This window comes from Macaca fascicularis, chromosome 14 (assembly GCF_037993035.2).
Source record: "Macaca fascicularis isolate 582-1 chromosome 14, T2T-MFA8v1.1".
Lineage (NCBI taxonomy): Eukaryota > Metazoa > Chordata > Mammalia > Primates > Cercopithecidae > Macaca > Macaca fascicularis.
Window position 1 is genome coordinate 11,285,102 of NC_088388.1, and position 24,597 is coordinate 11,309,698.

Consider the following 24,597-nt stretch of genomic DNA (forward strand, 5'->3'; position numbering starts at 1 on the left):
AGGGCAACCGGCCTGAGCCAGCGCGGCTCCCAGCAGAGGGTACTTGTGACCGAGCCGAACATCCCGTGCAAGCTCCGGACTCCAGGGTTCTGCTCTTTCTGCGCCTACTTCGCATTCTGCCCAAGCCTGTGAACCAAATACAAGCCCTGGCCTGCCTTGCCTTGCATGACCGTTGGACACGCACTCTGATAGCTCTTTCTCCAACTCCCACTGCGATAACAGCTACTTGGGCAGTTCTCAATAGATAAGCAGTGGGCTTAGTGAGTAAAGGATGGTATTTGGAGTCAGACTGAGCTGGGTTAAAATTCTGACACTGCCTTTGGGCAAATTACCTAATATGGGGTAATAATGCGCACTTCACACAGTTGTTGTAAATTAATGTCTGAGAGTCTCTGGCAGAGTTGGAGGTTAAACTTTCTTTCCTGGCCCGGCGCGGTGGCTCACGCCTGTAATCCCAACACTTTGAGAGTCCGAGGCGGGCGGATCACCTGAGGTCGGGAGATCGAGACCAGCCTGATCAACATGGAGAAAAACCATCTCTACTAAAAATACAAAATTAGCTGGATGTGGTGGCACACGCCTGTAATCCCAGCTACTCGGGAGGCTGAGGCAGGAGAATCGCTTGAACCCAAGAGGCGGAGGTTGTGGTGAGCCGAGATCGCACTACTGCACTCCAGCCTGGGCAACAAGAGTAAAACTCAGTCTCAAAAAAAAAAAAAAGAAAAAGAGAAACTTTCCCTCATACGTCACAAGGCATACAGTAAATTCCTTTAGGTTCACCCAAGATGGGGTAGTTCGCACTGGGTGAACTATGGGAGCATAAGGGAGCACGAATGTACACATTCTCTCTCTTCCCCTCTCTCAGGGCTAGATGGTGCTGCCGCTGGAAAAGAAAATCCTCTGGGAACAGAGGTGGCAAAGCCAGATGGATGCGACTGTGGTTGTCATGGCAACCCCACCAAAGGAGAATGTGACCCTGCTGAGTCTCTTACAGTTATATTCAGAAACAAATTAGAAGTGGTTTCAGGTGTCTGCCCACCTGTGCGTTAAGAGAAAGAGGGGCCTCTCCTCTAAGGTCTGACTGAGCCTGAAGTCAGCTTAGCCAGACCTGGACAGCTGGCAGAGCTCCTTGCTTAGGTTTACTGTTCTGGACAGCCATCAGCAACCTTGGAGACACTAAAAGATGGGAGGGAGGCCGGGACTGCCAGGGACCTGTTAGATGTAGTGAACCTGTATCCACCCTGTCTGGAGCTCATTTGCTCCCAATCCGAGTGGAGGCAGGGACCAGGGAAGGCAGTAGTGAGACCTCCATGACCACAGATGGGAGAAAGGTGGCTCGCTCTACACACCCAGCACCTGGCAAGAACTATGATGGCTTTGTTGTGACACTTTTTTTTTTTTTCCTTTTTTTGAGACAGAGTAGCACCCTGTCGCCCAGGCTGGAGTGCAGTGGCACCATCTTGGCTCACTGCAACCTCCGCCTCCCAGGTTCAAATGATTCTCCGGCCTCAGCCTCCCAAGTAACTGGGATTACAGGCACTCGCCACCACACCCAGCTAATTTTTTTTATTTTTAGTAGAGACGGGGTTTCACCATGTTGGCCAGGCTGGTCTTGAACTCCTGGCCTTGTGATCCACCCACCTCTGCCTCCCAAGTGCTGGGATTACAGGCGTGAGCCACCATACCTGGCCAGAGTCAGACTGTTTTTATTCATTTATTTTTATTTTTATTTATTTTTTGAAATTGAGTCTCACTCTGTCGCCCAGGTTGGAGTGCAGTGGCGTGATCTTGGCTCATTGCAAACCCTGCCCTCCAGTTTGAAGTGATTCTTTTGCCTCAGCCTCCGGAGTAGCTGGGATTACGGGTGTCCGACACCATGCCTGGCTAAGTGTTGTAACTTTTGTATTTTTAGTAGAGATGGGGTTTCGCCATGTTGGCCAGGCTGGTCTTGAACTCCTAACCTTGTGATCCGCCCACCTCAGCCTCTCAAAGTGCTGGGATTACAGGCATGAGGCACCATGCCCAGCCTTTTTTTTTTTTTGAGACAGAGTCCTCGCTCTGTTGCCGCGGCTAGAATGCAGTGGAGGAATCTCAGCCTACTGCAACCTCCACCTCCATGGTTCAAGCGATTCTTGTGCCTCAGCCTCCTGAGTTGCTGGGATTACAGGCACGCACCACCACACCTGGTTAATTTTCGTATTTTTAGTAGAGATTGGGTTTTGCCGTGTTGGCTAGGCTGTTCTTAAACTCCTGACCTCAAGTGATCCACCCACCTCGGCCTCTCAAAGTGCTGGGATTACAGGCAAGAGCTACCACACCAGGCCCAGACTAGTCTTAAAAAATCACGGCTCACTAGCTGTGTGACCTTAGGCATATTAGTTCACCTGTCTGACCTGTCTCATCAACTATAAAGCGGGATAACGAAATCTAGTCCATGGAACTGTTGTGAAGATTCAGAAATGTGTGTAAAGGATTTAGCATGTTGCCAGGCACATGGTACCCTATTACCCTGTGACCTCTTTAGGAGGCTATAACTTTCAGACTCCCTTACTACCAACCTTCAAAGCTCAGAAGAGTTCTGGAAACCATCTCCAGGGCATCCCACTTGTTCCCTTCCTCCACAGGTGACAGCCTTTTTTTTTTTCTTTTTTCTTATTAGTGCCAGCCTTTTCGATGCCACACCCTACATCCTCACCGGCACCCACATGCTTAGGATCCATGAGCTGCTTCTTTGTCCATCAGTTTCTTCCTTTCAGGCTTGGTGTTATTCCCCTGTTTGAGAACTTGGGAAGAACTCCAGGACTCCAGTGATCCTCCCACCTCAGCCTCCTAAGTACCTGAGACTACAGATACACCCCACTGCACTGGCTTTGGGATGCATTATATAATAATTATGATAATTAAAAGTTGAGGCCGGGCACGGTGGCTCACGCCTGTAATCCCAGCACTTTGGGAGGCCGAGGCGGGCGGATCACGAGGTCAGGATATCGAGACCATCCTGGCTAACACGGTGAAACCCCGTCTCTACTAAAAATACAAAAAATCAGCTGAGCGCGGTGGCGGGCGCCTGTAGTCCCAGCTACTCGGGAGGCTGAGGCAGGAGAATGGCGTGAAGCCAGGAGGTGGAGCTTGCAGTGAGCCGAGATCGCGCCACTGCGCTCCAGCCTGGGCTACAGAGCGAGACTCCGTCTCAAAAAAAAAAACAAAACAAAAAGAAAAAAAAAAAAGTTGAGTGCCCATCATGGACCAGGCTCTATGCCAGCCACTTTAACATATCATGTCTGATATAGCAGCCTCCAAAGAGGGTTTTCTGCCCATTTTATAATGAGGAAACAGAAGGTCATCCATCTAAGACTTTTTTGTTTTTGGTTTTTTTTGAGATGGAGTCTCGCTGTCGCCCAGGCTGGAGTGGAGTGGAGGGATCTCAGCTCACTGCAACCTCCCCCTCCCGGATTCAAGCGATTTTCCTGTCTCATCCCTCATCCTCCCGAGTCCAGCTAAGACTTAAACCGGCTCTGTATCAATCCGAATACCATGCTTTCTTGTTTTCTGCTAGAGCTCTGCTTCCCAAGGTAGTCAAAGAAAGTTAAAGAAAAAAAAAAAAAAACATAACAAATGAAATTTCACAGATTAGTAGATAGGAAATGGGCAAGCTGGGAAAGGGCATTCCAAGGTAGACAAATAGTATTGCCGAGGTATAGTGTCAGGGAAAATTGGCATGTTTGTTTAATCCTGTAGGTATTTCATACATTTTTGTACCCTAACTAGATTCTGAGCCCTTTTACATCTTCAGTTCAGTGTAGTATAGTGATACACTGTTGTTTATATACCCATCTTAGGAAGGGCTGTGTTGAGATCCTATAGCCTGTGTCATTACTAGCCTCTTGTTCATCTCTCCCTGTCTGCTGTCTCCTCTCCCTTCTTTCCCAGTTATGCTCTTGGTTACTTTTAAGGGCAGGAGAAGAGCAAACACTCTGGAACTATATCAGTACTCAGAATGCCGCTAATGATTGTATCATTTGCTGGAAGCCAAAGACCCAACATCAGAGCCTTGACTTCAATGAGGTCACCTTTAAACCTGGACAAATGGGTTAGTCAGCTCCCCTGGGTGGCTGAGGATAGCAGACGCATCAGTATAAGAAAGAGGGGCTAGTAAGCAGACAACTCCACAGCCTCCTTAAAGAGTTATTGTTACTGCCAAAAAAAAAAAAAAAGAGGATAACACTTCCATGAGAACCAAGGACTTTTTATACTTAGAACACATACTGAAAAATCAGGAGGCAGTAGCTAAGCTAAAAGAAGCACCAGATGCCTTCTGGAATGAGTTGCCTTCCTTGCCTCCACAACAGCAGCCAGACTGGACCTCTGGACAACACGGTAAGTGTGACAATCACACTTCCTACATCAGGACCAAGGGTAGGAAGCCACTAGGCTCAGCTTACAAGCCCTGTGAAACCAGAAAAAGTGCATCAGTTAGACCCAGAATTTGGGGGCAGCCACAACCATGTACTTCTCATCCCAAGGAACGTGTCCTGGATCTTTCAACCAGACAGCGTGAAAGTTTCTTCTGTCTCTCTCTCATTTGGGCATTAAATCCTGTATTACTCCCCACCCCTACACAACCCTTCTCCAGGCAATAACCCCAGCCCATATGATCAGGCACTCACCCAAGTAATCGTCCATCAGGGAGCCAATAGCAAACTGCAGGAAAGATGGTAAAAAGAAAGTGAAGGCCGGGCGCGGTGGCTCAAGCCTGTAATCCCAGCACTTTGGGAGGCCCAGACGGGCGGATCACGAGGTCAGGAGATCGAGACCATCCTGGCTAATACGGTGAAACCCCGTCTCTACTAAAAATACAAAAAACTAGCCGGGCGAGGTGGTGGGCGCCTGTAGTCCCAGCTACTCGGGAGGAGAATGGCGTAAACCCGGGAGGCGGAGCTTGCAGTGAGCTGAGATCCGGCCACTGCACTCCAGCCTGGGCGACAAAGCGAGACTCCGTCTCAAAAAAAAAAAAAAAAAAAAGAAAGTGAAGCCAAGATGAGCACAGAACCAACCTCTACCCCGCAGCCCCAGGCCTTCTGCCCATCCATCCCTTCTTCCTGACAGAAGAGCATAGAACCCCCTGAAACTAGGTGGCAAGAAATCCAACAGCTCTCCGCTCAGCCTGGTATAGGTAGAGGTGGGGAAAAGACTCACAATGTCATTCTTGTCCACACGGGTCCCCACAATCTTTAAGCGGATCTCATCGTCCTGCTGAATCACAATATCCTGGGGAGAGGAGGGAACAGTGTACAGATGCTCCTCAGTTTATGAGAGGTTACATCACAACTACTTCACTGTAAGCCCGGGGGCATATTGAATGCACATCACTTTCGCATCATCGTAAAGTCATAAAATCATGAATCAAGCCATGGTAATTCAGGGACCATCTGTGCTCGGCCATCCTCAGGCCAATATTCTCCCTCAGGATGACTGATTCTCTCTTCCTCTTCCTGACTTCTTTCTGTCCACTTACCTCATCCATTGTCTTGTAACATGGTGGGTTGGAGTTAGGATCAAACTCCATCTCTGAAGGGATGGACTGAAAGGAAAGTGAGATTAGGGTAGCACTTTAAAAGGATGCTTCAGTAGATGGTAATGAATGGGTATCTCTCTTCCTCAGCCCCACCCAGTGTGCCTAGACTTACATGTCGAGAGATGAAGCAAGACATGGGTCCAATTTCTGTGAAGAGTCCAACCTAGAAAAAAATGAGTGATCTTATGGTCATGCACGGTGGCTTATGCCTATAATCCCAGCACTTTGGGGGGCCGAGGCGGGTGGATCATGAGGTCACAAGTTCAAGACCAGCCTGACCAACATGGTGAAACCTTGTCTCTGCTAAAAATACAAAAATTAGCTGGGTGTGGTAGCGCACCTGTAATCCCAGCTACTCAAGAGACTGAGGCAGGAGAATCGTTTGAACCCGGGAGGCGGAGGTTGCAGTGAGCCAGATCTCGCCATTGTACTCCAGCCTGGCAACAGAGCAAGACTCCGTCTCAAAAAAAAAAAAAGAGTGATCTTGCTTTTCTTTGTCCCCTCAAGTGTTGTGTTTTTGTTTTTTGCTTTCTAAATTTTGAGACAGGTTCTCACTGTTGCCCAGGTTGGAAAGCAGTGGTGTAATCACAGCTCACTGTACCTTTGAATTCCTGGGCTCAAGCAATCCTCCCACCTCAGCCTTCCAAGTAGCTGAGACCACAGGTGCACACCACCATGCTAGGCTAATTTTTTAAAACTTTTTGTAGAGACAGAGTCTTGCTATGTTGCCCAGGCTGGTCTCAAACTCCTAGGCTCAAGCAATCTTCCCACTTCTGCCTCCCAAAGCACTGGGATTATAGGTGTAAGCCAGCACACCCAGCCCTCTTCTCTTTTTTTTTAAGCTTTCATTTGTATTTATTTATGTATTTATTTTGAGACAGAATCTCGCTCTGTTGTTCACTCTGGAGTGCAGTGGTGCAATTTCAACTCACTGCAACCTCCACCTCCCACGTTCAAGTGATTCTCATGCCTCAGCCTCCCGAGTAGCTGGGACTACATGCACATGCCACGATGCCTGGCTAATTTTTGTATTTTTAGTAGAGATAGGGTTTCATCATATTGGCCAGGCTGGTCTTGAACTCCCAACCTCAGGTGATCTGCCCACCTCAGCCTCCCAAAGTGCTGGGATTACAGATGTGAGCCACCATGCCCAGCCTAACCTTTCATTTTAAAGTATTAAAGAGCTTAGGCCTGTTAGTCCAAGATTTGAACACCTGTTGGCCACATGATCTTGGCCAATACACTTAACTTCTTCTAAGCTTCAGCTTCTGTAAAAAGCACCCACTGGCCGGGGGCAGTGGCTCACGCCTACAATCCCAGCACTTTCGGTGGCTGAGGCAGGCAGATCACCTGAGGTCAGGAGTTTGAGACCAGCCTGACCAACATGGAGAAACCTCATCTCTACTAAAAATACAAAAATTAGCTGAGCGTGGTGGCGCATGCCTATAGTCCCAGCTACCTGGGAGGCTGAGGCAGGAGAATCACTTGAACCCAGAGGCGGAGGTTGTAGTGAGCCAAGATTGTGCCACTGCACTCCAGTCTGGCGACAGAGCTAAACTCCATCTTAAAAAAAAAAAAAAAAGGAAAGCACCCACCTTTTAGTCATTGTGAGTCTCTGCACTTCACCTGGCCCACAGTCACTACTCAATCAACACAGGCTTTTATTGTTATGACTATTAATGTTGACTCTTGCCCTCTGAGTTGGGCAGGGAAGATTACCATACAATTTGAAAGTGCAGCACAAGAAGTAAAGTGATGGCTAGGCGTGGTAGCTCACACCTGTAATCCTAGCGCTTTGGGAGGCCGAGGAAGGCAGATTGAGCTCAGGAGTTCGAGATCAGCCTGGGCAACATGGCAAAACCCTATCTCTACTAAAAAAATACAAAAACTTAGCCGGCAATGGTGGCACCTGCCTTTAGTCCCAACTACTTGGGAGGCCGAGGCAAGAGACTCACTGGAACCCAGAAGGCAGAGGTTTCAGTGAGCCAAGATGGCACCACTGCACTCCAGCCTGGGCGACAGAGCAACACTCCGTCTCAAAAAAAAAAAAAGAAGTAAAGTGACTTAGCTGAAGGCACAGTTATGAAGTGGAGCCAGGACCCAACCCAGATCTACTGAGAGACTACCCCAATGCCTCCCCTACGTATGGTCTCACCTTGTTGACCTGAGTTACAACAGCATCCACGACCTCCCCTTTAAAGGGCCGGAAAACAATGGCCTTGTACTTAACTGGATAAAGGACAAAGCCTCGGCCTGGCTGGATCACACCAGCACCAATATTGTCAATGGTGGTGACAGCAATTACAAAGCCATACCTGCAAGGAGGATGAGAAACAGAAAGACATTGTGTGTCCAAGAGCCTCTAGAGACATCTGCAATAAAAGTCACTGAGCTCTTGGGAGTAGTGTCGGGGAGAGCAAAAGGACAAGTAGATAGCACCTCTGCTCCCAGAGAGCTTAATGACCAAGAGAAGACAGAACACAGATCAGTATGGGCTGGGCGCGGTGGCTCAAGCCTGTAATCCCAGCACTTTGGGAGGCCGAGACGGGCGGATCACGACGTCAGGAGATCGAGACCATCCTGGCTAACCCGGTGAAACCCCGTCTCTACTAAAAAATACAAAAAACTAGCCAGGCGAGGTGGCAGGCGCCTGTAGTCCCAGCTACTCGGGAAGCTGAGGCAGGAGAATGGCCTGAACCCGGGAGGCGGAGCTTGCGGTGAGCTGAGATCAGGCCACTGCACTCCAGCCTGGGCCACAGAGCGAGACTCCGTCTCAAAAAAAAAAAAAAAAAAAAAAGAACACAGATCAGTATGTATAAGACCAAATGCTGTTCTGGTAATTTCACAGTAAATGTACAAGAAGGCTGGAGTCCTTGAGGAAACAGATCTCAATCTTCGGGATGCCTGAGAATCATCTTCTTAAAATGCAGATTCTCAGGTCTGCCTCACAGAGTCTTGATTCTGTAGGGAATAAGGAGGCTCAGGAATCTGCATGTTCCTGCAGGTTTTTCTGATGCTGGAGGCCCAAGTACTCCACTGCCCTGGGCTGGGTCCCAGCTCATTAATATCACAGAAGGCCCTCAGTGCAAAGCCCAGAGATGGTCAAGTCCCAGTCTACTTCCTTCCTCCCCCAAACTTTCGATCCACTTTTTCTGGTCATCCATTCAGAAGATATATAGAGGCCCACGGTGTGTGGTCCCTGGACACAGGGGATAAGAGAAAACCAGCAGAATGACAGAGTGAGAGGAGACACAGGAACAATGACTACACTGTGAGCTCCACAAGAGCTGGCCTCATTCTATCTTGTTCCCATTCTACCTTGTTCTGAGCCCAACACGGGTCCTGGCACACACCAAGTGTTTTTAAAATGTCTGAGGAGTAAATGAATGAATGACCAATCTCAGCTGAGGGAAGGAAGTCTTATTGTCCAGCATTGCAGAGGGCGCCCTGGGAACCCAAAGCAGGAAGCAACTGGCTGCCTGAGAGGGTGAGCGGGGTCCCTAGAGTGGGTGGCAGGACTAAATAGGAGTTGCGGAGGGTTTGCAGGTATAGCGACCCGTGTGCGCATCGAACGATCTGGCGGCACGGTGAGCTCGGCACTCACTTCCCTGTGCAGGTCCCCTCCACTTCGGTGAAGAGCTTCTGCTTCACCGTGTTGAGCAAGTTGGGGCCGAAGTAGCGCGGGTGCAGCAGGATTTCGTGCTCTAGGGAGATCTGCGGAGAAAAGAGGGATGGCGACCAGGCCACGCGCTGGGAGCTTATCAGACGACAAGGGGAGCCTCGCGCCGGCGCCTGGCCTTGCTCCTCCTTTCCACCCAGCCCTTGCCGCCACCCTGGGCCCTGCTCACATGGTAGAACATCTTCCCAGAGCATGAAGGCAGGAACAGTCCACACCTCCGACCGCCCCTGGGAATCTACCGGAAACACACTTAGCCGCCGCAACCCCAGTTCCGCGCCTGCTGCGTCGTTGAGAGCGGAACTCCACCTCCTCAGCGAGGGCGGAACTCCACCTGCTCCACGGGTCTGATTGGGCCTTGTAGCCGTGGGCGTGAACCACTAAGCCCCGCCCCTCACCACCGCCCCGCCCCCCCACCGGCCATCAAACCACAACTCTCTTTTTTTTGTTTTGAGACGGATCTGGCTCCGTCTCCCAGGCTGGAGTGCAGTGGCGCGATCTCGGCTCACTGCAAGCTCCGCCTCCCGGGTTCGGGCCATTCTCCTGCCTCAGCCTCCCCAGTAGTTGGGACTACAGGCGCCCACCACCGCGCCCGGCTAATTTTTTGTATTTTTAGTAGTGACGGGGTTTCACCGGGTTAGCCAGGCTGGTCTTGATATCCTGACCTTGTGATCCGCCCTCCTCAGCCTCCCAAAGTGCTGGAATTACAGGCGTGAGTCACAGCGCCCGGCCAATTTTGTGTTTTTAGTAGAGATGGGGTTTCTCCATGTTGGTCAGGCTAGTCTCAAACTCCCAACCTTAGGTGATCCACCCACCTCGGCCTCCAAAAGTGCTGGAATTACAGGCGTGAGCCACTGTGCCCGGCCAGCAACTCTCTGAATTGCTTGAACCTGGGAGGCCACTGCACTCCAGCCTGGGCAACAAAAGCGAAACTCCATCACAAAAAATAATAATAAATAATAGCTACCACTTACTGCTTTCTTCCTAAATGCCAGACACTGTGTTAAGCCCTTTATATAATTATCTCCCTTAATTCTCATAATAATCTACAGAAATTGGTGTAGAAATAACAAAAAATTTACATGAGCCTTAGTCGAAAGGCCAGGAAACTACAGAAAATAATGAAATTTAGGCTGAGCGCAGTGGTTTACGCCTGTAATCCCAGCACTTTGGAAGGCGGAGGCGGGCAGATCATGGGGTCAGGAGATTGAGACCATCCTTGCTAACACGGCGAAACCTCGACTCTACTAAAAATACAAAAAATTAGCCGGGCGTGGTGGCATGTGCCTGTAGTCCCAGCTACTCAGGAGGCTGAGGCAGGAAAATCGCTTGAACCCGGGGGGCGGAGGCTGCGGTGAGCTGAGATCGCGCCACTGCACTCCAGCCTGGCAACAGAGCAACACTAAGAAAGAACGAAAGAAAGAGAGAGAGAGAAAGAAAAAATTTAAAAGCTATTGCAATCCCAAAAAATATTTTAAGCCTCGAGAGAGATATGACTGTGAGTCACATATAGTTTACAACTTCTGTTCTCAGATTATAGATTAATTCACTTTCTTTTTTTTGAGAGGGAGTCTCGCTGTGTCACCCAGGCTGGAGTGCAGGAAATCCATGACTATTTCATCCTCTGTTAAAAAAATGTTACATACCCCCGGCACCATGGCTCACGACTGTAATCCCGGCTACTTGGGAGACTGGGGCAGGAGAATTGCTTGAACCCGGGAGGCAGAGGTTGCAGTGAGCCGAGATCGTGCCACTGCACTCCAGTCTGGGAGACAGAGCAAGATTCCCTCTCAAAAAAAAAAAAAGTTACATGTGAATCACAAGGTCAGAAGTTCAAGACCAGCCTGGCCAACATAGTGAAACCCCATCTCTACTAAAAATACAAAAAATTGGGGCCGGGCGCGGTGGCTCAAGCCTGTAATCCCAGCACTTTGGGAGGCCGAAACGGGTGGATCACAAGGTCAGGAGATCGAGACCATCCTGGCTAAGACGTTGAAACCCCGTCTCTACTAAAAAATACAAAAAAATAGCCAGGCAAGGTGGCGGGCGCCTGTAGTCCCAGCTACTCGGGAGGCTGAGGCAGGAGAACCGCGTGAACCCGGGAGGCGGAGCTTGCAGTGATCTGAGATCTGGCCACTGCACTCCAGCCTGGGCCACAGAGAGAGACTTCGTCTCAAAAAAAAAGAAAAAAAAAATACAAAAAATTAGCCGGGCGTGGTGGCAGGTGCCTGTAATCCCAGCTACTTGGGAGACTGAGGCAGAAGAATCCCTTGAACCTGGGAGGAGGAGGTTGCAGTGAGCCAAGATCGTGCCACTGCACTCCAGCTCAGGCAACAGTGCCAGACTCCAAATCAAAAAACATTGAAAAAAAAAAAGTTACATGTACTTTTCCCAAAAAGAAACATTGTCTATAGCCAACCAAATTACTATAACTATGTACCAATCTTCTATGAAAAATGTAATCCTGCTAAAAAGTCCTGTGTGCTTGCCTATATGTGGGGAAAGAGATCAGACTGTTACTGTGTCTATATAGAAAGAAGTAGACATAAGAGACTCTATTTTGTTCTGTACTAAGAGAAATTCTTCTGCCTCAACTTGCTGTTAATCTGCAACCCTAGCCCCAAGCCATGTGTACAGCACATGTGCAGAGACAGGTGCTGGGTTGACTCAAGGTTTAAGGGATTTAGGGCTATGCAGGATGTGCTTTGTTAAAAAAGTGCTTGAAGGCAGTATGCTTGTTAAAAGTCATCACCATTCTCTAATCTCAAGTACCCAGGGACACAATACACTGCGGAAGGCCACAGGGACCTCTGCCTAGGAAAGCCAGGTATTGTCCAAGTTTTCTTCCCATGTGATAGCCTGAGATATGGCCTCCTGGGAAGGGAAAGGCCTGATGGTCTCTCAGCCCAACACCTGGAAAGGGTCCGTGCCGAGGAGGATTAGTGAAAGAGGGAGGCCTCTTTGTAGTTAAGAGGAAGGCATCTGTCTCCTGCATGTCCATGAGAATAGAATGTCTCCGTGTAAAACCCCATTGTATGTTCTATTTACTGAGATAGGAGAAAACAGCCTTAGGGCTGGAGGTGAGACATGCTGGCGGCAATACTGCTTTTTATTGCACCGAGATGTTTGTGTGTGTGCACATCACGGCACAGCACCTTTACTTAAACTTATTTATGACACAGAGACCTTTGTTCACATGTTTTCCTGCTGACCCTCTCCTGACTATTACCCTATTGTTCTGCCACATCCCCCTCTCCGAGATGGTAGAGATAATGATCCATAAATACTGAAGGGACTCAGAGACCAGTGCCAGTGCGGTTCCTCTGTATGCTGAGTGCCGCTGGACCCACTTTTCTTTCTCTCTACTTTGTCTCTCTTCTATATTTTCTCAAGTCTCTGGTTCCACCTGACACCCACAGGTGTGGAGGGGCTGGCCACCCCTTCGCCTATATAAATGAAATATTAACTTTCTTACTTCACAACACTGACTCCATTCCTCTGGAGCTGGACCTTGTAAATGAGACCGAAAGAGATTAAGGGGAGGTATTTGGGTATGAATAGCAGACCTGCTCCAAAGCTTGTGTTCCTTTTTTTTTTTCTTTTTTCTTTCTTTCTTTCTTTTCTTTTTTTTTTTTTTTTTTTTTTTTGAGTCAGAGTCTCACTGTCGCCCAGGCTGGAGTGCAGTGGCGTGATCTCAGCTTGCTGCAACCTCTGCCTCCCAGGTTCAAGTGATTCTCCTGCCTCAGCCTCCCAAGTAGCTGGGATTACAGGTGCCCACCACCATGGCCAGCTAATTTTTTTTTTCTTTTTTTTTTTTTTTTTAGTAGAGACGGGGTTTCACCATGTTGGCCAGGCTGGTCTCAAACTTCTGACCTTAGGTAATCCACCCACCTCAGCCTCCCAAAATGCTGGGATTACAGGCCTGAGCCACTGCGCCCAGCACCACCCCCTTTTTTTTTCTTGAGAAAGGGTCTCATTCTGTCACCCAGGCTGCCAGCCTGGAGTGCTTATTGCATTCCCCAGCTACAGGTGTGGGTCACCATGTGCGGGTAATTTTTTTAGTTTTTGCAGAGATATGGGTCTTACTCTGTTGACCAGGCTGGTCTTGAACTTCTGGCCTCAAGTAATCCTCTTGCTTTGGTTTCCCAAAGTGTTGGGATTACAGGTGTGAGCCCTCGCACCTGGGAAAGTTGCATTCTTCACTACTGTACACTCTACTGCCTGAGACTGAAACTTTGGATAAAAAAGACACCAAAGCAATGAAAAGGACTGTTGTGTCTGCTCCTCAAAGTGGGTACATGTAGAGCCTGAAAGCTCAGAACAGCAATTCTGAAATTGTGGTCCTAGAAAGAACCTTTCAGGGACTGGTGAAGTACTCTTCTAGTTACGTGTCTGTGTGAGACCAAATTTTCTTCATGTGTTTCAATCAATACAATATATCCTAATAGCTAACAGAAGCAGATGTGAAAGTCGAGCTGTCTCCTACTGAAACAGTGTGATATTGTGAAATATACATTTCTTTGACCCCATTTTCTGGCATACAACTCCTAAATCTCTAAAGCGATTTTTTTGGTATGCTAATGATTAACTGATGGCTGCCAGGCCCTAGGTAGCTTCCGGGTGGGGGGTTGGTCACTAGAAACAGCTGGGCATGATTGGAAGGTTGGGGCTTTCAGCCCACCCCCAACTTCTGGGGAGTGGAGCGGGTGCTGAACTGTTTAGTTGATCACCAGTGGCTAATGGTTTCAGCAGTCATGCTTACATAATGAAGCATCCACAAAAATCCAAAAGGACTGGGTTCAGAGCTTCCACGTAGCTGAACACCTGGAGGTTCCTGGAAGGTGGCACACCGGAAGAGGGCTCGGAAGCTCCACATTCCTTCCCCCATACCTCACCCTAGCCACCTCTTCATCTGCATCCTTTGAAATAGCCTCTATAATAAGCCAGTAAACGTAAGTAAGTGTTTCCCTGATTTCTGTGAGCCACCCTAGTAAGTTAACCAAGCCCAAGTAGAGTTGTGGGGGCCTAGATTTACAGTTGGTCAATCAGAGGCACAGGTAAAACAGCCTGGGGCTTTTGACTGGCATCAGAAGTCAGGGGCCATGTCTGGTAAACAGTCATTTGATTTTAAAAAAACAGGAAGCGAGGGAGGGAGGCAGGGGGAAAGAGAGAGACAAGAGAGAGAAAGAAGAAAAAAAGGGGAAAAGAGAGAGAGAAAGAGACAAAGAAAGGAAAATAAAAGGAAAGGAAGGAAAAGAAAAGAAATAAAACAAAAGGAACGAAAAGAAACTAGTACTGGGGGGCGGGTGGGGAGGGCGGTCTTGGGAGCTGCGCCCTAAACCTTTGAGATCTGAGGTTATCTCCAGGTAGACAGTGTTGGCATTAAACAAGAGGGACACCCAACTGGAATTGCTTGCTTGCTTGTGGACGGGGGAAAAAAACCAACACATTTGGTCACACAGAAGCCTTCTTTGTTGATTGTTGTGGTGGTGTGAGAGGAGAGAAAAACAGTGTCTCCCCCAACCCCCCTGTAAAACAATGCCATTATTCTTGCGTCATTTATTGATTTTGGTAAATAGTTATTTTCCATCTCTTATTTAAAATATATATGCTGGGCGTGGTGGCTGACGCCTGTAATCCCAACACTTTCGGAGGCCGAGATGGGCGGATCACCTGAGGTTGGGAGTTCCAGACCAGCCTGACCAACATGGAGAAACCTTGTCTCTACTAGAAATACAAAATTAGCCGGGTGCGGTGGCGCACGCCTGTAATCCCAGCACTTTGGGAGGCAGAGGTGGGCAGATCACGAGGTGAGGAGATCGAGACCATCCTGGCTAACACGGTGAAACCCCGTATCTACTAAAAATACAAAAAAAAATTAGCCAGGCGTGCTGTCCGGCGCCTGTAGTCCCAGCTACTCAGGAGGCTAACGCAGGAGAAGCGTGAACCCGGAAGGCGGAGCTTGCATTGAGCCAAGATCACCCACTGCACTCCAGCCTAGGCAACCGAGCAGACACTGTCTCAAAACAAAACAAACAAAAAATATACATATATATGAGACCAGGCGACGTGGCTCATGCCTGTAATCACAACACTTTGAGAGGCTGAGGTGGGTGGATCACCTGAGGGATCAGAATTGCAGTGAGACAAGATCACCCCACTGCACTCCAGCCTGGGCGACAGAGCAAGACACAAAAGAAGAAAAATAAATGAAACTTAAATTAAAAATTAAAAAGGTTAGACTTGGTGGTTGACACCTGTAATCTCAGCATTTTGGGAGGCCAAGCTGGAAGGATCACTTGAGCCCAGGAGTTTGAGACCAGCCTGGGCAACATAGAGAGTCCCGCGTCTCTATTTACAACATATATATATATATGTATGTGTGTGTATATATATGTGTATATGTGTGTGTGTATATATATATATATTTATTTATTTATTTATTTTTTTTTTTGAGACGGATTCTCCTGCCTCAGCCTCCCAAGTAGCTGGGATTATAGGCGCCCACCGCCACACCCAGCTAATTTTTGTATTTTTATTATTATTATTTATTTATTCTTTTTGAGATGGAATTTCGCTCATTGCCCAGGCTGGAGTGCAACGGCGATCTTGGCTCACTACAACCTCCGCCCCCCAAGTTCAAGCGATTCTCCTGCCTCAGCCTCCCAAGTAGCTGAGATTACAGACATGCGCCACTACACCCTGCTAATTTTTGTACTTTTTTTTTTTTTTTTTTTTTGAGACGGAGTCTCGCTCTGTCGCCCAGGCTGGAGTGCAGTGGCCGGATCTCAGCTCACCGCAAGCTCCGCCTCCCGGGTTCGGGCCATTCTCCTGTCTCAGCCTCCTGAGTAGCTGGGACTACAGGCGCCCGCCACCTCGCCCGGCTAGTTTTTTGTATTTTTTAGTAGAGACGGGGTTTCACCGTGTTAGCCAGGATGGTCTCGATCTCCTGACCTAGTGATCCGCCCGTCTCGGCCTCCCAAAGTGCTGGGATTACAGGCTTGAGCCACCGTGCCCGGCCAATTTTTGTACTTTTAATAGAGACGGGGTTTCTCCATGTTGGTCAGGCTGGTCTCGAACTCCCGACCTCAGGTGATCTTCCCGCCTTGCACTCCTAAAGTGCTGGGATTACCAGAGTAAGCCACTGTGCCCGGCCCATTTCTTAGTTTTAATTCCTATACAGCAAATATTGTATGGCTTGTAAGAATGAACACAGTGTCGGCCGGGCGCGGTGGCTCAAGCCTGTAATCCCAGCACTTTGGGAGGCCGAGACGGGCGGATCACGAGGTCAGGAGATCGAGACCATCCTGGCTAACACGGTGAAACCCCGTCTCTACTAAAAATACAAGAAAATTAGCCGGGCGAGGTGGCGGGCGCCTGTAGTCCCAGCTACTCGGGAGGCTGAGGCAGGAGAATGGCGTGAACGGGGGGGGGGGGGGGGGGGGGGGGCGGAGCTTGCAGTGAGCCGAGATCGGGCCACTGCACTCCAGCCTGGGGCACAGAGCAAGACTCTGTCTCAAAAAAAAAAAGAAAAAAAGAATGAACACAGTGTCTTGAAGAGGCATGATCTCAAGCTAAGGCCAACATACCCTGCATGTATCTAGCACAAGTTTGTTGCATAGAAACTCTCCCTAATTCTGGTTAGGTCTGATTGGAGGCCCTGACGGCAGAATAAGGTAGAGATGCTTAGAGTGGTGGGTGAAGAAGTGAGGATTAGGGCACCGAGTTTACTCCTCTAGTAACACTGCCTGGGTCAGACAGGGCAGTTATCACTGACGCCCAACTTACAGCCTTTTCCTCTAGCTGTGTAGGGACTCTCAAATATTCCTTCAGAAGTGGACGCGGTTTTTGCTTCTTCTCTCCTGTCCTGGGACATTTTATGGCCCTGACCCCATTCTCACCCCTTCCTACCAGCACCTGCCCAGCACGCTCTGGAAACAAAGAACACTCTATCCTCTCAACTATAAATTGACCGTAAGATGAGCCGGGAGCCCCGGAACCTTAGTTTGGAGGAGTGGAGCAGTAGGTCATCTTGGATTTTTTTTTTTTTTTTTTTTTTTTTTAGATGGAGTTTTGCTCTGTCTCCCAGGCTGGAGTGCAGTGGCGCTATCTTGGCTCACTGCAACCTCTGCCTCCTGGGTTCAAGAGATTCTCCTGCCTCAGCCTCCCAAGTAGCTGGGATTTCAGGTATGCGCCACCATGCCCAGCTGATTTTTGTATTTTTAGTAGAGATGGGGTTTCACTATGTTGGCCAGGCTGCTCTTGAACTCCTGACCTCAAGTGATCTGCCCGTCTCGGCCTCCCAGAGTCCTGGGATTACAGGCGTGAAGCACTGCGCCTGGCCTAGTTGGTTCTCTTATTCTCTGTCAGCCTGTAGCGGGAGTGGCATGCTGTCAGCTCAGGTCCGACACTGCAGGGTTCCCAAACTCTGGCCTTCCCAGGAGAGCGCCGCATTCAGCGACTCGGTGCCGGGCACCTCCTGCCTGCGGGATTAGGTAGAAGAAGCTCAGCCAATCCTGAGAGCTCGGAAGCAAGGAAGGCGGGACAAGGAGGAAAAGTTGAGGACAGAAGCGCCACCCAATCCAACGCCTGACTGTAAACGCGATGGCGGCGAGCACCCAATTGTAGATGGCCGTTAGAGGGAGGCTGGTTAGTGGAAAGCGGACCAATCCGTGACAGGGGAGGGCAATTTTAAGCCAATTAAAACTGAGAAGGTGGGAAGGGGCGGAGCTCGCCCTGTGGCTGCTCGGTGGTGGGTGAGGGATCAGCTTTCTCTGCTAGTTCCCACCCTGGGAGTCCTTAGCCCCTGGAATGCGAGAGGGAGATGCTTAGGGAATTTCCGAAGTGGGGCGTCGAAGCATCGCCTGGCAAGGCCTGGGAGCGAAAAAGATCCCTACTTCGTGGAGCCGTTGGAAGCTACCGGGTGGGCATCAAGGAAGCGGAGGGTGGCTAAGGGGCGGGACTTCCGGGGGCAGGGCTTATTGGTGGGGGTGGGGCCTGTTCTAAGGTTAGGCCGAGGTGGGCGGAGCTTATGGGAGAGCTTTGGGTGTGACCTAGGAGAAAGGAGGGCAGTAACTTAAGCGATTGTTTTGGGGTGGGAAGTGATAGTTAAGGGCTGATAAGGTTGCTGGGGAGGTTACCTGTCTTAACCCACTGTCCTTTTTTCTCAGGGAGCCACTGGTGGGGACCTTTTTTGGGCCCCCTTTCCTTCGTGGGGTACTATGGAGTTCCCAGAACACAGTCAGCAGCTGCTGCAGAGCCTCCGGGAGCAGCGGTCCCAAGGTTTCCTTTGTGACTGCACCGTGATGGTGGGTAGTACCCAGTTCTTGGCCCATCGGGCTGTGCTGGCCTCCTGCAGCCCATTCTTCCAGCTTTTCTACAAGGAGCGGGAATTGGACAAGAGGGATCTGGTGTGTATTCACAATGAAATTGTCACGGCCCCAGCCTTTGGGCTTCTTCTGGACTTTATGTATGCTGGCCAGCTGGCCCTGAGAGGGGACACCCCTGTGGAAGATGTGCTGGCAGCTGCCAGCTACTTGCACATGAATGACATCGTCAAGGTGTGTAAGCGGCGGCTTCAAGCCCGGGCCCTGGCAGAGGCAGACAGTACCAAGAAGGAGGAAGAAACCAACTCACAGCCTCCTAGTTTGGAGTTTTTGTCCAGTACTGCCCGTGGCCCCCAGCCTTCGTTGTCATCTGCTGAGACATCAGGCCATTGGGGCAAAGGGGAATGGAAAGGCTCTGCTGCTCCCTCACCTACTGTCCGTCCCCCAGATGAGCCACCAATGTCCAATGGGGCTGACACTACACAGCCTGGCATGGAGGTTGACGCACCACATCTGCGGGCACCTCCTCCACCGGTGGCTGATGTCTCTCTTGCCAGCCCTAGTAGCTCCACTGAGACCATTCCTGCAAACTACTACTCTTCTGGCATCGCAGCAGTTTCATTGGAGCCACTGCCAACTCTTGATGTGGGTCCTGAGAGTCTGAGGGTGGTGGAACCAAGGGATCCTGGAGGACCACTGCAAGGCTTCTATACCCCAGCCTCAGCCCCCAGCTCAGCCCCAGCCCCTGTCTCAGCCCCAGTTCCATCCCAGGCTCCAGCCCCAGCTGAAGCTGAACTGGTCCAGGTGAAAGTTGAAGCTATTGTGATCTCTGATGAAGAGACCGATGTGTCAGATGAACAGCCTCAGGATCCTGAGAGAGTGTTCCCACCTGGAGGAGCAGTGTATGGGGGACAGCCCTCCCAGCCAGAGGCTTTTGAAGACTCAGGGGCAGCAGGACTGGAGGAGGTGGGGCCAAGTGACCACTTCCTGCCTTCAGACCCTCATCTACCCTACCATCTGCTGCCAGGTGCAGGGCAGTATCATCGAGGACTGGTGACCTCACCCCTGCCTGCGCCCGCATCCGTGCATGAGCCACTTTACCTGCCTTCTGAGTACGAAGCAGGTCCAGGAAGCTTTGGGGTTTTTACTGAGGATGTTCCCACCTGCAAGACATGTGGGAAGACCTTCTCATGCTCTTACACACTACGGCGACATGCCACGGTGCACACACGTGAGCGACCCTACGAGTGCCGCTACTGCCTGCGGAGCTACACACAGTCAGGGGACCTCTACCGCCACATCCGCAAGGCTCACAACGAGGACCTGGCCAAACGCAGCAAACCGGATCCAGAAGTGGGACCCCTTCTAGGGGTGCAACCTCTCCCTGGCTCTCCAACAGCAGACAGACAGAGCAGCAGTGGTGGAGGGCCACCCAAAGATTTTGTACTTGGCCCCAAAAACTAACATCTAAGGAGCATGAGCTGACGCTAGGCTGCTCTTACCATCCTTAGATGGCAGCTCAGAAGGTTGGTGGCATCTTATCACCCCTGCTCGGTGACAAGAATAAAGGTTCTGCCCAGGCTGAAAGTTCCTACCCTTTTCTGTTTTTTTTTTTTTTTTTTTAGTTTTTAGTTTTTTGAGACGGAGTCTCATTCTGTCACCCAGGTTGGAGTGCAGTGGCGTGATCTCGGCTCGCTGCAAGTTCAGCCTTCTGGGTTCACGCTATTCTCCTGCCTCAGCCTCCCAAGTAGCTGGGACTACAGGTGGCCATCACCATGCCCGGCTAATTTTTTTTATTTTTAGTAGAGACGGGGGTTTCACCGTGTTAGCCAGGATGGTCTCGATCTCCTGACCTCGTGATCCGCCCGTCTCGGCCTCCCAAAGTGCTGGGATTACAGGCATGAGCCACCGCACCCGGCTGCTTTTTTTTTTTGAGACAGTCTTGCTCTGTCGCTCAGGTTGGAGTGCAGTGGCAATTTCAGCTCACTGCAACCTCTGCCTCCTGGGTTCAAGCGATTCTCCTAACTCAGCCTCTTGAGCAGCTGGGATTACAGGAACGCACCACCATGCCCAGCTAATTCTTGCGTTTTTAGTAGAGACGGGGTTTCACCATGTTGGCCAGGCTGGTCTCGAACTCCTGACCCCAGGTGATCGCTCACCTCGACCTTCCAAAGTGCCGGGATTACAGGCATGAGCCACTGTGCCCGGCCTCCTACCCTTTTCTTTGCCCAGCCAGATAAGCAGGACTCTGTGGGGCAGAGATATGACAGCTCTCTCCAAGGGCACTGGGAATTTTCCTGAGGTATAATCGCTTCTCACTGTATGTTCTGGAACATAAAGCTAGGAATGAAAGTATTTCTTTGAACTGGTGTTGGCTGATTTCTTCTAAAAACCGGCATGCTTTCATACCTCTCCTTCAGTTCTTTTTGGAATGTCACATCTGTACTTGGGATAGGGGTAGAGGTCAGATTGCTCATGAGGAAAAAAAGTGGGACAAGCAGAGGGTGCTATAGCCTTTACTTAAGAAAAGTATACAAATTAAGGAAGCTTATAAAATTATGATTTATTATTGCAGTTGAGCTCCTGTCTTCTGGGCTGTATCAGACATTTCGTATAAATACTCATTTAATCCTCAACGTCAGGATGTATAGGGTCCACCTCCTGTTTTGTTTGTTGTTGTTCATAAACAAACTTGAGACTTAGAAATCAAAGTTAACTTGTTCAGGGTCACGGAGGCTAATTAAGGGGAAGCCAGCATTTGAACCTGGCTTGCGACTGCAAACACCCTGCCTGCTATACTGGTTAAAAACATTGTTTCGTCCAGGTGCAGTGGCTCACGCCTGTAATACCAACACTTGCGAGGTGACCAGCCTGCCCAACATGGTGAAACCCCATCTCTACTAAAAACACAAAAATATTGTCTAGGTACGATGGCTCGCTCCTGTAATTACAGCACTTTGGGAGGCTGATGCGGGCGGATCACTTGAGATCAGGAGTTCAAGACCAGACTGGCCAACATGGTGAAACCCTGTCTCTACTAAAACTACAACTATTAGCCAGGAGTGGTGGTGGGCACCTGTAATCCCAGTTACCTGGGAGGCTGAGGCAGGAGAATCATTTGAACCCAGGAAGTGGAGGTTGCAGTGAGCCGAGATTGCGCCACTGCACTTCAGCCTGGGCGACAAGACCGAAACTCCGTCTCAAAAATAAAAGAAAAATTATCCAGGCTTGGTGGCAGGTGCCTGTAATCCCAGCTACTCAGGAGACTGAGGTAGGAGAATTGCTTGAACCCAGGAGGCAGAGGTTGCAGTGAAAAAAAAAAAACATGTTTGAAGGGCTGTTGCGGTGGCTCATGCCTGTTCTCCCAGCACTTTGGGAGGCCGAAGTGAGGGATCCCTTGTGGCTAGGAGTTACAGATTAGCCTGGGCAACATAGTGAGGCCTCCCGTCACTATAAAATAATTAATAAATAGTTGAACATAGTTAACCAAGAACCATAAGTTGTTTTCTTTTTTTGTCCTTTTGCATATTTGGCTTTGTTCCCTTGTTACCTCTGCTTTCCCCACCGAAAGACCTTTTGTTGATACAATGGGTACTGTATTGATGATTTGAAACTTGTGCCTGCAAGTTGTAGATATGAATTGAATTCTCCGAAGATGAGACACTGAAAGGCAGGCAACACTAAGGCCCGTGGTGGCTGACTAGTGGCGGGAGGTTGAGGGTCTGAGGTGCTGTCACAATGATGGGTGCTTGCAAAACCTAAAGTAAGAAACTCAGGATGAGAGGATCTTACAGTTCATGGAGTCCAACTCCCTCACTTGAAAAGTGTGACGACAACAGTCTAGGGAGGTTTAGGTTACTCACCTAAGGTCACGTGGGTGGTTACTGACAGTGGAGATAGCAAAGAAATGGCAGTTTGGGGTGCCATCATTGGATGGGGGCAAAAAAGAGCTCTAGGAATATGTGAGGAGTCTGGCCCCACCTGTGCTGTATGAGGGTCTAGAGGTTTCCCTACAAGCCTTTCCTTGGTACATAAGGACGTGAGTGTAAATAAAGCAGGAAGGAAAACAGAAATAGGCCGGGCGCGGTGGCTTACGCCTGTACTCCCAGCATTTTGGGAGCCTGAGGCAGGCGGATCAACGAGGTCAGGAGTTCGAGACCAACCTGGTCAACATAGTGAAACCATCTTTACAAAAAATTAGCTGGGCGTGGTGGTGGGTGCCTGTAATCTCAGCTACTCGGGAGGCTGAGGCAGGAGAATTGCTTGAACCCGGGAGGCAGAGGTTGCAGTGAGCCGAGATCGCACCATTGCACTCTAACCCCAGGCGACATTGCGAGACTCCATCTCAAAAAAAAAGGAAAAGGGGGAAAATAACAAGTAAATATTCTGAATTTTCTTTCTGTCTTTTTGAGTCGGTGTCATATTCAGCACTGTGAACCCTTACCAGCAAGTGACTATTTTTGAGTTACAGGAAGGAGAGAAAGGTGAGCAGTGATGTGGCTAAAGAAAGCTCCTTTTTTTTTTTTTTTTTTTTTTTTTGAGACGGAGTCTTGCTCTGTCACCCAGGCTGGAGTGCAGTGGCCGGATCTCAGCTCACTGCAAGCTCCGCCTCCCGGGTTTACGCCATTCTCCCGCCTCAGCCTCCGAGTAGCTGGGACTACAGGCGCCCGCCACCGCGCCCGGCTAGTTTTTTGTATTTTTAGTAGAGACGGGGTTTCACCGTGTTAGCCAGGATGGTCTCGATCTCCTGACCTCATGATCCGCCCGCCTCGGCCTCCCAAAGTGCTGGGATTACAGGCTTGAGCCACCGCGCCTGGCCAAGAAAGCTCCTTAACTAGGACATATGGGAAGCAAAAGATGGTTAACATTTTTCTGCTCAGTGAATTCTACGTTCTTTCACATTCTTTGTGTTGAAATAACCTTCTAGCTTATCTTTCAAATGGCTTCTAATTTTATTTATGCAAGTACCTTACTGCTTTTTTTTTTTTTTTTTTTTTTTTGAGACGGAGTCTCGTTCTGTCACCCAGGCTTGAGTGCAGTGGCCGGATCTCAGCTCACTGCAAGCTCCGCCTCCCGGGTTCACGCCATTCTCCTGCCTCAGCCTCTGGAGTAGCTGGGACTACAGGCGCCCGCCACCTCGCCCGGCTAGTTTTTTGTATTTTTTAGTAGAGACGGGGTTTCACCGTGTTAGCCAGGATGGTCTCGATCTCCTGACCTCGTGATCCGCCCGTCTCGGCCTCCCAAAGTGCTGGGATTACAGGCTTGAGCTACCGCGTCTGGCCACCTTACTGCTTTAATTCCTTGATGAAACAAGGCAAGATATAAATAAATACAATAAAAGCTATTCTAGCTGGGTGGAACACCTTTTCAAGTCTTCCCTAGAGTAAATATCAAATCAAAATGCCTTTATGAATCAGTTACCCTTAAAAGGGTGGATTTTACAGTCTGTATATCTCGATTTCAACAGAAACACAAAGCAGGAAAAAAAAAAAACTGGTTGTCTCAGAACATCATTTCTTAAAATCAAGGCATAATAAAGGGTCTATATGTGTAGACAGTTGTGGTCACATGCACTACTTAGCTAAAGAGGCTCTGTTCCTGGTGAGATTCTCCTGAGGCGCAAGCATTTGCTTTCAATATCCAGCATAAAGTGCATGCTTTCTTGCAGGTGGCAGTCAGGTATTTGCAATATTTTTATTTATTTATTTATTTTTGAGACAAGGTCTCCCTGTTGCCGAGGCTGGAGTGCAGTGGTACTATCACGACTTCTTTGGCCTCCCAAAGTGCTGGGATTCAGGCATGAGCCATCATGCCCAGCCTGCAAGATTTGTAAAGCAGCAGCTATCACAGTTACAGCCACTGTGGTCTCATTATTGTTATTATTTTTTGACGGAGTTTCAGTCTTGTTGCCCAGGCTGGAGTACAATGGCACGATCTTGGCTCAGCGCAATCTCAGCTCACTGCAACCTCCACCTCTTGGGTTCAAGCGATTCTCCTACCTCAGCCTCCCTAATAGCTGG

General features: G+C 49.5%; 2 protein-coding genes across 6 annotated transcripts; one reads left to right on the forward strand and one right to left on the reverse strand.

Annotated features, from left to right (window-relative positions):
- Positions 1-4,230: 4,230 nt before the first annotated feature.
- On the reverse strand, positions 4,231-9,533 carry POLR2G (RNA polymerase II subunit G). Of its 2 annotated transcripts, XM_005577557.3 has the most exons (8): positions 9,424-9,533; positions 9,180-9,289; positions 7,731-7,890; positions 5,688-5,738; positions 5,516-5,581; positions 5,197-5,268; positions 4,668-4,701; positions 4,231-4,447 (listed from the first exon to the last, which is right to left on the reverse strand). In XM_005577557.3, the coding sequence occupies exons 1-8, from the start codon at positions 9,433-9,435 to the stop codon at positions 4,434-4,436; spliced, it is 519 nt and encodes a 172-aa protein (XP_005577614.1). In that variant the 5' UTR covers positions 9,436-9,533; the 3' UTR covers positions 4,231-4,433. The 2 variants fall into 2 exon arrangements, with proteins under 2 accessions (XP_005577614.1, XP_045227929.1); XM_045371994.1 differs by having other exon boundaries at positions 9,180-9,533.
- Positions 9,534-13,971: 4,438 nt separating this feature from the next.
- On the forward strand, positions 13,972-20,942 carry ZBTB3 (zinc finger and BTB domain containing 3). Of its 4 annotated transcripts, none has more exons than XM_015434599.3 (2): positions 13,972-14,207; positions 18,422-20,942. In XM_015434599.3, exon 2 carries the CDS (start codon positions 18,473-18,475, stop codon positions 20,039-20,041), a length of 1,569 nt encoding a protein of 522 aa, XP_015290085.2. In that variant the 5' UTR covers positions 13,972-14,207; positions 18,422-18,472; the 3' UTR covers positions 20,042-20,942. The 4 variants fall into 4 exon arrangements, with proteins under 4 accessions (XP_015290085.2, XP_005577617.2, XP_073869502.1 ...); XM_005577560.4 differs by having other exon boundaries at positions 13,972-14,203; XM_074013401.1 differs by lacking the exon at positions 13,972-14,207 and adding an exon at positions 17,746-17,900.
- Positions 20,943-24,597: the final 3,655 nt, after the last annotated feature.

Coding starts and splice junctions, on each gene's coding strand:
- POLR2G (XM_045371994.1), bottom strand. CDS start 9,448: ATGCTCTGGGAAGATGTTCTACCATGTGAGCAGGGCCCAGGGTGGCGG. Junction 5,582..5,687: donor CTTGCTTCATCTCTCGACAT/GTAAGTCTAGGC, acceptor CTTTCCTTTCAG/TCCATCCCTTCAGAGATGGA. Junction 4,702..5,196: donor GTGTGGACAAGAATGACATT/GTGAGTCTTTTC, acceptor TCTTTCCTGCAG/TTTGCTATTGGCTCCCTGAT.
- ZBTB3 (XM_005577558.4), top strand. CDS start 18,076: ATGCTTAGGGAATTTCCGAAGTGGGGCGTCGAAGCATCGCCTGGCAAG. Junction 18,175..18,421: donor GAGCCGTTGGAAGCTACCGG/GTGGGCATCAAG, acceptor CTTTTTTCTCAG/GGAGCCACTGGTGGGGACCT.